The 17,045-nt window shown below is 46.6% G+C and overlaps 1 protein-coding gene across 2 annotated transcripts; it reads left to right on the forward strand.

Moving 5' to 3' along the window:
• The first annotated feature begins 524 nt into the window (after positions 1-524).
• MCRIP2 (MAPK regulated corepressor interacting protein 2) lies at positions 525-17,026 on the forward strand. Of its 2 annotated transcripts, none has more exons than XM_040356602.1 (5): positions 525-662; positions 1,870-1,975; positions 10,915-11,039; positions 13,698-13,793; positions 16,466-17,026. In XM_040356602.1, the coding sequence occupies exons 1-5, from the start codon at positions 611-613 to the stop codon at positions 16,534-16,536; spliced, it is 450 nt and encodes a 149-aa protein (XP_040212536.1). In that variant the 5' UTR covers positions 525-610; the 3' UTR covers positions 16,537-17,026. The 2 variants fall into 2 exon arrangements, with proteins under 2 accessions (XP_040212536.1, XP_040212537.1); XM_040356603.1 differs by having other exon boundaries at positions 10,918-11,039.
• Positions 17,027-17,045: the final 19 nt, after the last annotated feature.

Consider the following 17,045-nt stretch of genomic DNA (forward strand, 5'->3'; position numbering starts at 1 on the left):
GCGTCTTCGATGCAGAAAATAACGCACTTGAATGCATGTGGTGTGAATGGGGCCTAAGGAAGAGTGTACAGAGATTGGACAGATTGCATAATGTATGACCAGCTTTAACAAGCCTCTCGGATCAGTTTGTATATCATGTATGGTGAATCCAATGAATCGATCTGATGATCAAATTGTATCTTTCAGATATCGATGGCACTGATTGGGTGGAACATGCAATTGCTTGCATCCAAATAAAGTCAACCATTTTTTTTTTGTGTCTAATATTTGTATCTATCTTTACATAGGGCATGCTGGGACATGTAGTTCTACAAGCATGCTGGGAATTGTAGTCCTCTCTACTGAATAACCCTAATCTATCAGCCTGATGCTTCCAGGATTGTATAATCTCCTGCATTCCCAGTATTGCAGCCAGACACTCTGTTATTGCACAACCAGTTAGATAAGCACAAGTAGTGCAGCGGTCCCTTTAAGATCCCCGGAGGGGGGCGTGTCCTCCTGCACATGCCTTCTTAAAGCAGAAGCTGCAGCAGTCAAAAGTCAGAGTCTGCCTGCTGATCATACAAGTACCAGGGGGGCATCTCACCCTACAGCCCCCTCCCTCCCCGTCATGTACACCATCACCAGAGGACCCAGCAAACTGACCACCCAGAGGAGAACAGGTAAGTGGGTGATCCTTGTCCCTGGTGCTGGGGGTGATCCTTGTGCTGGGGGGGGAGATCCTTGTGCTGGGGGGGGAGATCCTTGTCCCTGGTGCTGGGGGTGTCCCTGGTGCTGGGGGTGATCCGTGTCCCTGGTGCTGGGGGTGATCCGTGTCCCTGGTGCTAGGGGGGGATCCACGTCCCTGGTGCTAGGGGGGATCCACGTCCCTGGTGCTGGGGGGATCCTTGTCTGGGGGGTGATCTGTGTCCCTGGTGCTGGGGGTGATCTGTGTCCCTGGTGCTGGAGGGGGATCCTTGGTGCTGGGGGTGTCCCTGGTGCTGGGGGTGATCCATGTCCCTGGTGCTGGGGGGGATCCTTGTCTGGGGGGAAGATCATTGGTGCTGGGGGTGATCTGTTTCCCTGGTGCTGGGGGTGATCCACGTCTCTGGTGCTGGGGAGATCCTTGTCTGGGGGGGGGGGATCCTTGGCCCTGGTGCTGGGGGTGATCTGTGTCCCTGGTGCTGGAGGGGGATCCTTGGCCCTGGTGCTGGGGGTGATCCATGTCCCTGGTGCTGGGGGTGATCCATGTCCCTGGTGCTGGGGGGAAGATCATTGGTGCTGGGGGTGATCCACGTCTCTGGTGCTGGGGGGGGGGGAGATCCTTGTCTGTGGGGGGGGGATCCTTGGCCCTGGTGCTGGGGGTGTCCCTGGTGCTGGGGGTGATCCATGTCCCTGGTGCTGGTGCTGGGGGGGGGGGGAGATCCTTGGCCCTGGTGCTAGGGAGGAGGGAGACCCTTGTCTGGGGGGGATCCTTGGTGCTGGGGGGGGTGATCCTTGTCCCTGGGGGTGCCTGCCTGTGCTCTGTCCTCAACAGACATGGGGACCTCCAGATACAAGAGTGCCATTGATGTGATCTGCTGTCTCTACATCATCTTTATTGATGCAAAATAAAGTAATTTCCAAGGACACTGCATGGCTAAGCCTGTGTGACACCGGAGGGCTGCCACCCCGGCATTCCTAGTCCTGGCTTCTGATTGGTTAGTGTTACCATAAACACCCCCCGGTATTCATAGAGGAATGACTTTTGGGGATTTTTAACATTGTGCAAGGACTGAGGGGTTCCGGGGACAACAGGCATTTTACAGTACCCGTCACGTGTGCGCACGTTGTCACACTTTATAGAAGTGTATGGTGCCGGGTTCCTAATCTGTGTGTTTCTCCTTGCAGGTCCCAAGCAGCAGATTGACACTAAGCTGCAGGAGCTGAAAATCAAGCAGCAGCTGCTGATCAACACTTCTTCATCATCATCCAACGGCTGGGACCCCCTTCCAAGGTCAGTGCTGGTGGGGACGTATCCGCTGGAGTTGGGGGACACGGGGAAGGTGGGGGTGCACTGACTTTCCACGGCAGGATCCCTGACCGGAATGAAAGGCAATGCCGCTGCTTGACCTTGTATAGAGGTTACCATGTGCACACTGTCCCTGTCACATGTGAAGGGAGGGGTGTGGCCAGGCGAAGGGGGAGAGACAGGGGCTGGATCCTCGTAACCCTTTGCTGCCCTTGATCGCCGATGTCACATGTCTGCTTGGCAGCAGAGCCAAAATTCAGAGTGTTCCCTTTATACTTACTCCATGACGCCCTTGTGTAACACTGGGCAGATGAGTATTATTAATATTATAATGCAGGATTTGTATAGCGCCAACAGTTTGCGCCGCCGCACTTTACAACATGACATCAGACAGTACAGGGAGGAATCGGAGGGCACTGATCATAAGAGCTTACAATCTAGAAGGGAGAAAAAAGGAAACGTTTCCCCATGGGGCTTTGGACAGCAAAAATATTTAAAGTCGACTTTAAATATTTTTGCTGTCCAAAGCCCCATGGGGAAACTTTTCCTTTTTTTTTTCAACCTTATTTTCGGGGTGTGCAGCGCCCATGTCTCCTGTCTATGTGTCTTTTCATAGCTACAATCTAGAAGGGAGGGTCAAGTGGTACAAAAAGTACCGTATTTATCGGCGTATACCGCGCACTTTTTTCCCCTTAAAATAAGGGGAAAATCGTGGGTGCGCGATATACGCCGATACCCGCTTCCCGCGCTCAGTTTGAATGCCTGAGCCGACGTATACCGAGTGCAGTACACTCGGCTACATTCGGCCAGGCTCGTGCTCGAGCATAAACGTCACAGAGCGTGAGCACGAGCGAAGCCGAGCCTGGCCAAATGTAGCCGAGTGTACTGCACTCGGTATACGTCGGCGGAAGCGTTCAAACTGAGCGCTGGAAGCGGCGATTCGACGGGGAGACAGCGCGGGAGAAGCTGTTATTAGGTGGGGGCAGATAGGCTTCTCTGAATAGAAACGTTTTTAGAGATTGCTTAAAAGTGGATAAGGTAGGAGTAGAGATGGTAGGGAGTTCCAGGGGATGGGAAAGGCTTTGGAGAAGTCCTAGATACGAGCATGGGAGGAGGGGACAAGAGAACTAGAGAGCAGAAGGTCTTGGGAGGAACAAAGAGAACGATTTAGTTGGTCTTGGCATCATGGGACCTCTGATTATATTAATTTTGTGTACTAAATTAAAGTAATGGAGCCAATGAAGCGTAATGAGTAAATGCAACTAACGAATGGTATCCAATCAGAGCACTAGCACATCTGCCTTGTAGCACTGGGGTCCTCAGTTCATATCCCAGTCAGAGAACTATCTGCATGGAGTTTGCATGTTCATCCTGCGCTTGTTTGTTTTCCTCCCACACTCCAAAGCCATGCCGGTAAGTTAACTGGCCCCAGCATGTGCATGAGATGGCGACTTTCGATTGTAAGCTCCTGAGGACAGGAACTGATGTGAATGTACAGCGTTGTGTAACTTGTTGGCGCTGTATGAATAGCGTACACGGGGGCTTCTGGGATCGTTCCAGGTCAATCCTGAAATATTTGTGCTTGGCCCTTTCTCCAGATGAGTCAGGGCGCGTTCACACCATGTGCAACTTTTGTCAGGTCACTGCAAGGGCACAGAGAATATTGGGTTTTCTTTGCGCCTCATTTACACCGCAATGTTTTGTACTTTGTTCATTGCATTTAATTACAACCTGTCTGCATTTAACACGACACATCTGAATGGATGTACATGCAATGTAACTAAATAAAGATAATAAATATATATATATATATATATATATATATATATATATATATATATATATATATATAAAACTTGTAGTTTGACCCTCCCAGAGAGCTGTCACTTCACAACAGATCAAAAAATGTGTACCGACGTGCATAAAAATGCACATGCTTTTTGTATGTGGTGTGATATATAATATAATATATATATATATATATATATATATATATATATATATATATATATATATATATATATATAATCTCTCTCAGTGACTCCGAAATGTATGAGGCCAGAGGCAGCCAGGCTATTAGTATTGTTAAAGCAGAGCTCCACCCTAAAGTGGAACTCCCGCTGATCGGAACCCCCCCCCCCCCTCCCGTGTCACATTTTGACACCTTTAGACACCTAAAGACAGGTATTTGCACCCACTTCCGGCCACACAGTCTCGGGCAGACTGCGGGCATGACGTCACCTCCCGTCCACCCCCCCCCCCCCCCGTTGTGTTCTGTGAACACTCGGCTCCCAGTACACTGCAAGAGCCAATCGACAGGCATAGCGCGGCTCGCGCATACGCCGTAGGGAACCGGGCAGTGAAGCCGGAGCGCTTTACTACCTGGTTCCCTTACCGAGGATGGCGGGGGGGGGGGCAGCAGAGTGACGAGCGATAGCTCGTCCTTTGCTGCGGACAGCGCTGGACTCCAGGACAGGTAAGTGTCCTCATATTAAAAGTCAGCAGCTGCAGTATTTGTAGCTGCTGGTTTTTAATATTTTTTTTTTTCAGCGCGGCTCCGCTTTAAGTGGCTGGTAGTAGCCTCAGTACAACTTTATTTTTAGAATTCATTCACACCGGCATGTTGCAGTAATGAATGAATCTCTGAAGGGGTGGAGCTATCGGTCATCCATTCATAGATTCGGTCTCATTCATTGAAGCTGAAGTCCACCTTCTACGAATGGCGGATCTGGCAGGAAAGGATGGGCATAGTTAAGCCTTCTTTTTTTTTTTTTTTTAATGGCTTCTGACAGCCCTTTAACTGTATTAACCCCTTCCGCAACTAGAAAATCCAGGCTACATTTCAGCCTAAACTTTGCGTTGCAGCGTGTCGTGGTGTGGAACAGCCTCTTCTTAGCTGTGGGTTCAGTAAATGGAAATCCTACTTTAATAAATAAGACCGATGGTGTAGTATAGGGATCTCCAAACTTTTCAAACAAAGGGCCACTTTAATTGTCCTTCAGACTTTAGGAGGGCCAGGTTGTGGCCAGCAGCGGCAGAAAATGTCACGGGCCCAGCATAACTATGGCCTCGGGGTTGGTGGTCAATAGGAGGAGCATTCACACCCCCCCCCCCCCCCCATTAGTAGGAGGAATAGTATCCCATCATTGGTATCGGTGGAAGAGATAGTGCCCCATTGTTGGTGCCAGTGGGTTGAATAGTGCCTCGTATCAGTGGGAGGAATTGTGCCCCAAGGGCTGGATAAAGGCTATTAAAGGGCCACATCTGGCCCTCGGGCTGCAGTTTGGAGACCCCTGGTATAGTAGATCTTGCAGCCTTGCTACTTTTATGTTTTTGCAAATTCTAGCTTGGGTCGGTTTGTACGACACTACAGCCTATGGGGTTTATTTACTAAAGGCAAATCCACTGTGTAGTAGCTGTAGATCGGGGGGGGATGCAATAAAAACAAAACAGAATTTTTTGCTTGCACATGATTGGATGATAAAATCGGCAGAGGTTCCCCTCTTTTTAGATTCCCCCCCCCCCCCCCTCAGATCTACAGCAACTGCACTTGTAGTGCAATGTGGATTTGCCTTTAGTAAATCAACCCCTGTGTCCTTGAGTAGAGCTTGCCCCCACCAAATGACCCTTTGATCTCCTTTGATCAGGAGGATGTACTTCCTGGCCCAGATTCACGTAGGAGATACGCCGTCGTATCTCTGAGTCTGAGGCGTCCTATCTTGGCGCCTGATTCAAAGAATCAGATGCGACAGAATTTGTATAAGATACGACCAGCGTAAGTCTCCTACGCCGTCATATCTTAACTGCATATTTACGCTGGCCGCTAGGGGTGTGTACGCTGATTTACGCCTAGAAATATGTAAATCAGCTAGATACGCCTATTCACGAACGTACGCCCGGCGGTCGCAGTAGAGATACGCCGTTTAGGTAAGGCTTTTTCCAGCGTAGAGTTACCCCTGCTCTATAAGGCGTACCAATGTTAGGTATGGACGTCAGAACAGCGTAGAATGTTTTACGTCGTTTGCGTAAGTGGTTCGCGAATAGGGCTGGGCGTCATTTTCGTTCACGTCGAAAGCATTGGCTTTTTTGCGGGTTAATTTGGAGAATGCGTAAAAAGCGTCATTTACGTGGGGTCACAATAAATTTACATAACACATGCCCACATCTTCCACATTTGAATTAGGCGGGCTTACGCCGGCCTATTTACGCTACGCCGCCGCAACTTTGCTTTGTGAATACTGCACTTGGCTGGCAAAGTTGCGGAGGCGTAACGTAAATAGGATACGTTACGCCCGCACAAAGATGCGCTCTCCTACGTGAATCTGGCCCCTTGTGTTTAAACTGGCCATGCAAGTTAGTGTTTAATATCCCAGTGTTTTTTTACACCTAGATAGACCATGATATGCCACACAGCATTAAATTAGGGTGGGGGATGGTAAAACCCAACAAGGACTTTGATTCTCCCTTCAACACACACGGAATCCAATTGTTCTTCACCTTTATCATAAATTTGTAGTCCTGGCACACCATCAATGATATGACTGAAAGTCTTTCAACCCAGTCACTGTTTTATATGGGTATTATTAAAATGTATATTTATTATTAGGCAGTGGTTAGCACTTCCACCTGGCAGCACTAGGATTGTCGGTTTGAATCCCAACCACTGCACTACCTGCCAATACTAATTTTATTTATATATATATATATATATATATATATATATATATATATATATATATATATATATATATATATATATATATATATATATATATATATATATATATATATATAATCCAGTTGTACTGTATGTAGTTTGTACTGCTATAGATTGGAAGGAAACCAGTAGAGTGAGACTGAAGTCTGTCTCTAGTGACCTATGGCCTTCTGCTGTATGTCTGCTTACATTCTCAGTTGGTGATTATGGTTACACCATGTAGAAGGTACAGTGGAGGTGTTGGCCATAGCAGCTAATCCGATGCGTCCTTTCACTTTCTAATTTAGAAAAATGTCAGCTGGATGCATCTACTCCCAACTACATCAGCCCAGTGCATCGTGCTGGGTCTGTATTCATAGAGAATTCATCGGAGTGTTTATAAAAAAAAAATGCTTGGTTGCAAAATTTAAAAAGTGAATGTCATTCAAAAATACTTGCAGTGCCTTAATCGCTTTTTGGAATGAATGGTTAGAAACGTCTTTGTTTGAGAATTTTTTTTTTCTTTTCCCTTTTGATCCCACAAAACAAAAGTAAAAAAAAATGTTTTTGAATGAAACTCTATTTTAGTGTATGACTATCTTTATATATTCTAATCTAGAGCCATCCATTCCAAACTGTATAAAAAGCAGAAAGAACAACCGCGCTCAGGAGTAATGTAATGGAGGAAGATGGATCGCGGGTCCTTGGTATTTTCAATACATGTACAAGCTTTGCTGCAGGGGGGGAACATAGTAAAGGCACTGCAGAACAAAGCGGGTGCAAGGCTAATGCACCCCTCTTCTTTGTTTTGCTTTATTACAAACTGTATGAAGCTAATTCAGGCCAGTTGACCATAATCCGTGCAGTGTGGGAAACCTTTTACGGAGTAGGACTTATGGACGAAGTGTACATGTCCCTGTATGGCCTCCTTTTTATATGGGAGTACACCTGCACCAAGGGCTGTGTTTGCATGCATGGGATGCACAGGTATTCTGGGCATCTGAATGCAGGCAGCCCCATCCATGCTAATTGAGATAGGGAGACTGCATGGACATAGCTGCTGCTCCCAATTTGACTTCCATGTGGGCATAGGTGTGTGCAGCCTATTGCATTAGGGTGTGCACCTGAAAGCTCAAAAACACAGTACCGATCTCTCGCTGTGTTGATTCAGAAAGGGAAGGGGCCGGTAATTGACATTACCCCCCCCCCCCACTCATCCTGAAATATCATCTATGTGTGCCCACTGCATTAGCCAATGGGAGAGGAGGGAAGACAGCCATGCTGTGGGAGGGTTTACTGGGCGGCAGGGGAAATCTGCACTGCAGGGAGTGATTAGGGTGTGCCTGGGCACACCCTGTGCGCACGCCTATGCATGTGGGTGAGCGTGCCCCCGAATGCAGACAGTGTGAGTTTGGGGGGGGTGGACACATGCACATATACTGATGTCAAATTGTACAAACAAATGGCAACAGCCCCCACCTATAATTGGCCTTTGCAGCAAGGAGCACATGGAAGGGTGACCGACAGAATCAAAGTCCCCAGCTCAACTTACCAGCCATTCTGCAACCAACCAAATCATCCTGTCTAACTAGGTGTTAAAACAGGGGTTTAGCTTGCACACATTCTCAAATGCGTAAGCTGCACAACCGCTTCATGGGGCCCCCCCCCCCCCCCCATTATTATCTGCAGTCCTAACTGCATTTTAGATTGCATCACCTTTCAAGGCTCACCTGCCCTCTAACCATTATATTGAATGTGCTTCCACTGTGGAGGCTCTCAAAAATAGTTAGGACTGTAGATAATATTGGGGTGCCGTGAAGTGGCTCTACAGCTTACACATGTATTTGCAAATGTATATGCAAACTATAGACCAGTTTTTTCATTTATTTTTTAACGCATAGTACTCGACAGGATGATTTGGTTTGTTGCAGACTAGTCAGTAAGTTGACTAATGACTAATGATCCAATTAACCTCCCAGCATGTCTTTGGAGTGTAGGAGGAAACTGGAGTACACGAAGGAAACCCACGCAGGCACAGGGAGAACATGCAAACTCGTGCAGGTAATACCATGGTTTGGATTTGAACCTATGGCCCTAGTGTTGCCAGGCGGACATGCTAACCACTTAGCGGCTGTGCTGCCCCCGTGAATAGGACTGTGCAGCCCTTTGCGCAGGTGTACGCTTAGGCCTGGTTCACACATGCAATTCTGGATGCGCTTTTAAACGCACAGATTTGCATGACAGGCTAGATATTCTATGCAGTGCCGATCCTGACCTCCCTGGGGCCCTAAGCAAAATGACATGTCGCATTAAAGTTGAGACGCGGGGGAGGGGGGCGCTCCCGACAGTAACAGCAAATGACATCTTACATTAAAGTGAGAAGCGGGGGGGGTGCTGACTTCTTACCTTTTCTCCCATGCAGCCAGCGAGTTGAGGTGGCTGAAAATGACTTGTCACTAGGCGGGGCCTCTAGTAATTTGGGGGGCCCTCCGCAGCTTTGAGGGGCCCTAAGCAGCTTGCATAGTGAGCCTATAGGGCGGATCGGCCCTAATTATATGTTCCTATTGAGGTGGTTCACGCTGATGCGATCCACATGCATTGTGTTTGAGTGCAATTATGAAAGGGGTCCTGTGTGAGTTTGGAGCGATGTGATCCAGACTCGCAAACGATAGAGCAGAGATATGCAATTAGCGGACCTCCAGCTGTTTCAGAACTACAAGTCCCATGAGGCATAGCAAGACTCTGACAGCCACAAGCATGACACCCAGAGGCAGAGGCATGATGGGACTTGTAGTTTTGTAACAGCTGGAGGTCCGCTAATTGCATATCCCTGCGATAGAGCATAGTGGCATACAGAGATCAGTGTTCACATACTAAGGTGTGTGTGTTGTGTGTTTTTTTTATTTTTTTGATTGTTTTTTTGCCTTACCTCCAGTATGAAGTTATGAGTAAGTGCTGGTAACGGCGCCAAACGCATCAACTTTTACTCCCCCCCCCCCCCCCCCCCACGCTTTCTGATGTATATTGCATGAAGGGTCAATAAAAGTGAAGTTTTGCAGCGAAGTGTGTGTGTGTGTGTGTGTGTATGTGTGTGTATTGTGGAGAGAGAGAGAAATGGCAAATCGCACCTGTCCTGAATTCACAAAGAAACCCTTGCCTAAATTGCATTGCAATTTCAGCACCCATAGGCTTAAAGTAGAAGTCCACCCTATCTAGTCCTGTAAAGAGAAAATTGTTATACATGCCTTTTTCTGAGCCGTGCTGACAGCTCAGGTCCCACACTGAGCTGTCAGCTTTGCTGTGCAGGCGAGGCAGCCGACAACAGGAGCCCCATAGTAAGTCTATGGTTGATGTCACTTCTCATTCATTTTTGAACTGTTACCCGCTGTGTCCTCTTCCGCCGAACGGCGGTGCGCAGGCGCCGTTCGGCTTCTTTCTGCAACTCGTGCCGCTCTTTATGCGACGGGGGGAGGTAGCTTTTGTCATCACGTCAATCACCTGCTGGATAGGAACGCCCACTCCCGTGGGATTCACTACCCGGAAACCAGGGAAGAAAATAGCTGTACGAGGTATGTACAGCAAAAAAAAAATGCATATTGTCGAGAGTCAGCTCAATGTAATGTTAGAAATTAGTTTTTAGGGTGAACCCCTGCTTTAAGTACGCCCGTGTGAAAAAGGCTTAACAGTATCACATGAATCTTCCTTGAAAATTCTGGACCAAAAACTGGGGAAATATATCACCGTTGATCAAAAATAGGTTCTGAAGACCAGGCTGGTAGGTTTGCATAACATCTGCTCTGATCTGGAAATCATATTTTGGGCAGCAGATGAGACGTTCTTCTGAACGCTAAATCAAGGTTATCCTTGAAGTCTGCTTTGATCCGCCGTTCAAGGCCTTATTGTGTAAAGCTTCATGTAATTTATGTGGCACAATGCCCGATCTGTACAGTTAAAGGGGTTGTAAAGGTTCATCTTTTATTTTCTAAATTGGTTCCTTTAAGCTAGTGCATTGTTGGTTCACTTACCTTTTTGAATTACGCGGGGATACCATAAAGAGCACAACAAGGCACAATACCATGTAGGTTACATTTCTGTTAAAGAGAAAATATAACAGACAGCCGTAATTTAAATGCACACAATTTTTTATTTTTTTTGTTTTTGAAATTATACTTTCACATACGACAGTACAGGTCTTCTTTTAACATGTTCTCGTTCTACTTGTCCACAGCAGTTGTGCGCCCAAACTGGTGTTTAATCGGGTGAACGGTAAACACACCCCATCTGTCAGCCCCCCTGCAGAGGAGGAGGTGTACACACCGGCACACGAGGAGAACGTTCGTTTTGTTTACCAGGGTAAGTGTATACCCCCTTCACCTAAGCTGGTATTCCTGTAAATCCATCTGTGAACGATCCTGCACCTTTAAAGTGGAGGTTAACCCTAATTACGGGAAGCAGAATCGGGTGTTTTGATTCAAATCAATGCAGTACTTGCCTTTTTTGAGATAGATGTTCTCCCGCCGTTTCCGGGTATGGGCTGCGGGACTGGGCGTTCCTATTTGATTGACAGCCTTCCGACCGTCGCATACAGCGCGTCACCAGTTTCCGAAAGTAGCCGAGCGTCGGTGCGCAGGCGCCGTATAGCGCCGCACCGACGTTCGGCAACTCGGAAGGCTGTCAATCAAATAGAAATGCCCAGTCCCGAAGACCATATCCGGAAGCGGCGGGAGAACATCTATCTCAAAAAAGGTAAGTACTGCATTGATTTTAATCAAAACACCCGATTCTGCTTCCCGTAATTAGGCCCAATCTAATGTTAAAAATTTTTTTTCGGGTGAACTCCCGCTTTAAGCTGAAGGAAAAAGAAGCTCTGAGCCATTCTGGAAAATGCACCATGAAATCCAATCCTTAGGCTGGCTTAAAGGGGAATTCCAGCCCTTTCCCCTGGTTTGACACCTTGTTGAGTATATGTTCTAAAATTACCTTTCATGGGGCAGCTGCCATTGCTGATCTCTCCTGAAAATACGAATTGCTTGGCTGTCATGCTAAAGCAAGGACTTGAACACAGTCTGCATTGATGACCCAGGACTAATATCGTGACCTTTCCTGACTAGTGGCCAGACACAATGTTAGGATTTTTAAAGAAGAGCCAGCATGGGCATCTTCTTTTTCCTTTCATGCCAGGTGTACATTATTCAAATTGAGCTGTAAGTATAAGATTATTATTATTTTTTTCTACCAGGGACCCATTTGTTCTTCTGTTCAGCCTGTAGATCTGTTGCCCTGCCCAACTTGCATGCAGGAAAAAAAAAATGAAGGGTGGATCCACTGCAGTGCAGGCATATTATGTGTTCTACAGAATGTGGAAACTATTTTTATTAAAGAGGTTGTAAAGGATTTATATATATATATATATTATTTATTTCTAAATGGGTTCCTTTTAAGCTTGTGCATTGTTGGTTCACTTACCTTTTCCTTTGATTTCCCTTCTAAATGTTTTTTTCTTTGTCTGGATTTCTCACTTCCTGTTTCTCCTCAGTAAGCTTGCCCCCATTATCCGAGCCGTTCTGTCTGGGGGTTAGTCAGCCAGAACAACTTACTGAGGAGGAACAGGAAGTGAGAAATTCAGACAAAGGGGGGGAATCATTTAGAAGGGAAATGGAAGGAAAAGGTAAGTGAACCAACAATGCACTAGCTTAAAGGAACCTATTTTAGGAAAAAAAAAAAGGAACCTTTACAACCCCTCTAAGAGACCGTTTCTATATTCTAGATATAAGATGGAACATTTGTAAACTGGTGGCTAATATCTAGTCCAACAGAGGGGAAAAAAGGGGCCAGATCAGTCACAAGGGCAGCTGGTATTCCGTGGGCCGTAAACACACTAGGAGGGCTTGCCCTAAGGTCCAAAGCTTGGCCCACCGGGTGCTAGAAACCATCAATAAATACAGGATATAAAAGAAAGTAAACCACTGAATAATAAATGGATGCATTCCATGTCACCGACACCGCTCACACCAGCATGTTCCACTGGGCAACAGAAAAATAAAGCAATAGCGTTGAGTGAACAAATGACTTCTTTAAGACTGAGTAGCCTGAATGAGGGGTCTGCTACTGCCAATAGGGCAACATCTAGGCTTAATGGAACAGGGTGTAGGTCAGTAGAGTAGTCCCACCAAGCTGCCCAAGTATTATGCAAATGCGCCACGCGTATCCCTGCAAGTCGTTATCCAGTCCTCTGCCTCCATAATTTCATTACCTTCCTGATCCATTACTCGTGGCTAGGAACTTTTGCCCGCTTCCAATATATTGGTATTAAACGGTTGGCTGCGTTGAGTAGCACCATAAGGGTGCATGTGCCAATGTACCCACGGGCTCTGCCTTACCTCCTGGTCCTGGCAGAGACTGTCGGCACATCTGCACGTGTGCAGGTGATTTATGGCATACATGCAAAGACGGGAACGTTTCAGACTTCTCTGATCGCAGTCTTTGCGTGGGGGAAACCCAACGTGTGCTTTAGGGGGAAGGTACACTTTAAGGAAAGAGGGAAGTGTTCTGTTGGCCACATCAGGAGCCAGCAACACAGCTTATCCATAAATACAGTAGAGTGAGTAAACCTTGTAGGACAGAAAGTATGTTCCTGGCTGGCTCGCCAGATGTGAATAATAGTGGGTGGGGGGAACCAATGCAGCCCCCACATTGAAAGACTGGTAAGCTACAAGTTATAAAACGTATCTAAACCCAGGATAAAAATGTAATAACACTATCCACCTGCTTGAGCCTCTGGTTACAAAACATTGTCTTTTGTAACATTGTCTTTTGTAACATTGCCATGGGGTTTGTCTGTCTTGTTCCTCTACATAAGTAAGAAGAGGTCACCTGTTCGTATTGTACAATAGTTCTGGAAGAACCTGTGGAACTTGTCCTGTCTATACCAGTCCATGCTGTTCATAGTAAGTAAGCTCCTATAACCATCTATATTATTATATATATTATTTTTTTTTTTGTCATCAACAGCTTGGCAGGAGGTGCAGCATCAATTGGAGAAACCAGAACTAAACGGATGTGGACCCCAACAATATCAAGATCAGACTACAGATTCCTCTCCTAAGAGTAAGACATATGATCATGAATATAAGAGGAGGGGGTTGGTTAAATGTTTGTTATGATGACATTATTTTACATGATATATATATATATCAATCTCAACAGTTTACGCAGTGCTTTACAATGTATAGGGGGCAGCACATTTACAGTACAGTTCAATACAGGAGGGCCCGGCTCGTAGAGCTTACATTATAAAGGGAGGGGATGGTGGTACAAAAGGTAATGGCTGCAGAGAATGATTTGATGGGGGTGGCAAGACATCTGTCTTGTTGGCTTCTCTGGTGTGACAGTAAACCCATCACTCCAGTATAACCACTGCCACTGAACTGGTATGGGGGGGGGGCTTCATAACACCAACTAGGGGGTTGACCCAATAAATCAGTGAAAGGTCAGCAGTGATGTTACCCCCGGCAACTAATCTAAAATAATCTGTTAACTGACATGACAGCTGCACTTTGAAATCTGGTTACTTTGCGTTGTCACATTTGTTTGAAGCTCCTCATTATGTACCTTCAGATTGGTAATCCAAATAGCCTATCGCAAACCAAATATTAGAATTGATGCTGTCACAAGACATACCCTTCTGATATAATTTCTGCATGGAATTGTAGAGACGCCATCTTTTGCCCCTCCCCCCTGGTGAGGTTTATATAAGAATTCACATTCTGTGAGTGGCTCACTGTTATGGCATCAGAGTTTACCAAGGTGAATGCCGTAACCCCTCTCCCTTCTTCCACCGGAGTGAGGATGCAGGGAGTGAGCTTGGATGGATGAGTATACCTGGCTGGGGAAGGGAGTTCTGATTTTTAGCACAGCTACATTCACCGAGTGAGTTTCGTTTGCATCCTGGAACTAACCGAAATCTCGAGGGCCTTGGAATTGAGAACAATTGTTTTACTAGGACACGGTGACTGCTGGTGCTCCCAATTTTTTTTTTTTTTTTGAGGGGGGCCTGGGTGCGCAAACAAACTGCCAGTGTGCCCATTAATTGCCGCTACTGTGCCCATCAAATGCTGCCAGTGTGCATCCCCCGTCCAGCACTTGCCTGTCTCGGTGGGGCAGCGAGTCACGGCAGCAGGTGGTGTCCAGTGTCTTTCACACTCCTCGATGTCTTCTTCCTTCATCTGCGATAGGCGTCCAATCACAGCGCCTGTCGTTTCAGCCAATCGGGTGACAGGTAACAGACCCCAGCACCTGATTGGCTGAGAGGCGGTTGAGTGTTAGGAAAGTGAATGCATATTCAAACACAGCAGTGAGCGCCCAGCATGGCTCCCGCTATTCACCTTTTTTGGACGCCTATTGGAGCCTATGGTTTTAATCGGATGCTTCCCCAAAAAAAAAAAAAAAAAATGCAGGGGAATTCAGGTGCCCGACAAGGGGCCGGACACCCGAATGGGGTGTGTGTGTGTGTGTGTGTGTGTGTGTATATATATACACACACACACACACACACACACACACACACTCACTCACTCACTCACTCACTCACTCACTCACTCACTCACTCACTCACTCACTCACTCACACTGTGTGTGTGGACCACCACCAGGGATAGATAGTGATAGGCAGGAGAGAGGGCGGCACCCTTTATGGACCCACCACTGCTAGGATATGGCTTTAAGGTTCATCATCCGTAGTGTCAGCTTTTCTGACTATCCATTGTGACCTCTATTTTTACCTGCTGAAAAGCAGATTCATGTTACCACCATCCTGCTTGTTAAAGCGGTGGTTCCCCTAAAAATAAACTTTTAACATTGCTTTTCCCAAATTAATTACGATTAGAATCGGCTGGTTTGATTAAAAAAAAAAAAACGTCCGTACATACCGTTTGCTATATTCGTTCCCACCGCCACTTCCGGGTACGATGCTGGCGGTGGGCGTTCCTAATTGATGGACAGGCATCAGACCGACGCATACATCGCGTCACAAGATGCCGAAAGAAGCCGAACGTCGGTGCGCATGCGCCGTATAGAGCCGCACCGACGTTCGGCATCTCGTGACGCGATGTATGCGTCGGTCGGATGCCTGTCCATCAATTAGGAACGCCCACCGCCAGCATCGTACCCGGAAGTGGCGGTGGGAACGAATATAGCAAACGGTATGTACGGACGTTTTTTTTTAATAAAACCAGCCGATTCTAATCGTAATTAATGTGGGAAAAGCAATGTTAAAAGTTTATTTTTAGGGGAACCACCGCTTTAATATACACTATATTACCAAAAGTATTGGGACACCTGCCTTTACACGCACATGAACTTCAATGACGTCCCAGTCTTGGTCTGTAGGGTTCAATATTGAGTTGGCCCATCATTTGTACCTATAACAGCTTCAACTCTTCTGGGAAGGCTGTCCACAAGGTTTAGGAGTGTGTCTATGGGAATGTTTGACCATTCTTCCAGAAGCACATTTGTGAGGTCAGGCACTCTCCGTTCTATTTCTACCCAAAGGTTTTCTTACGCGTTGATATCAGGACTGTGCGGGTCAGTCAAGTTCCTCCACCCCAAACCCTCTCATCCATGTCTTTATGGACCTTGCTGTGTCCCAAGTTACATTTTAAAGAGCTGAGACTTGGATCTGGAGACCTCTGATGATGCAGGTTTCACATAGTCTTTGGATTAACATTAGAGACTCAAAATAAGAAAAATAACTGATGTCTCTTTTTTTCCCTCTCCCTGCAGATTTCGTCCCTATTGATCTGGAAGAGTGGTGGGCAGAACGTTTCCTGGCAAACATTGAGAACTGTGCCTGAAGGACAGAGATTTCCCCAGATTGATCGCCCTTTATTTAAAGAGAGAACATGCACAAGTCTGCCTCCATCGGTGACACCACAGCCATTCAAAGACTGCGGGCCACTTTCCATAGTGGAGCCCCACAAGCTGGACGATGTGAAGACTCAATGCTGACAAGATGCTGGCTCTACAGTTTTTCCTTTTACAAGGATATAGAAGTCTCAACCTTGCTTGAAAAAAAGCACAGAGGGCCTTGTTTAGAACAATGTCGAAAAGGAAAATGTCATTGTTGCCCATAGCAATTAGACTCCTTTTCCAAGTGCAGGTCTGAAAATGAAAAGAGTCTAATTTTTCTATGGGCAACATCCATGAAGCTACAGGTACTGGGTACCTTCCTAGGGGGGGGCTATAGGCCTTAGAAAGCAGGTTGGGAGTCATTTTGCACAGACAAGGCATTTAGTGTTGGCTTCACTAATACAGCAAGTAAAGGTGTAGATGAACCTTGCAGAGTAGAAGAGAGGCGCTGACT

This window comes from Rana temporaria, chromosome 6 (genome assembly GCF_905171775.1).
Source record: "Rana temporaria chromosome 6, aRanTem1.1, whole genome shotgun sequence".
Taxonomy (NCBI): Eukaryota; Metazoa; Chordata; class Amphibia; order Anura; family Ranidae; genus Rana; species Rana temporaria.

Bases quoted from the DNA above. Each gene is read 5' to 3' on its own strand.
- MCRIP2 (XM_040356602.1), top strand. From the start codon at position 611: ATGTACACCATCACCAGAGGACCCAGCAAACTGACCACCCAGAGGAGA. The intron at 11,040-13,697 runs GTAAGTGTATAC...TGTCATCAACAG, and splicing joins CGTTCGTTTTGTTTACCAGG to CTTGGCAGGAGGTGCAGCAT. The intron at 13,794-16,465 runs GTAAGACATATG...CTCTCCCTGCAG, and splicing joins TACAGATTCCTCTCCTAAGA to ATTTCGTCCCTATTGATCTG.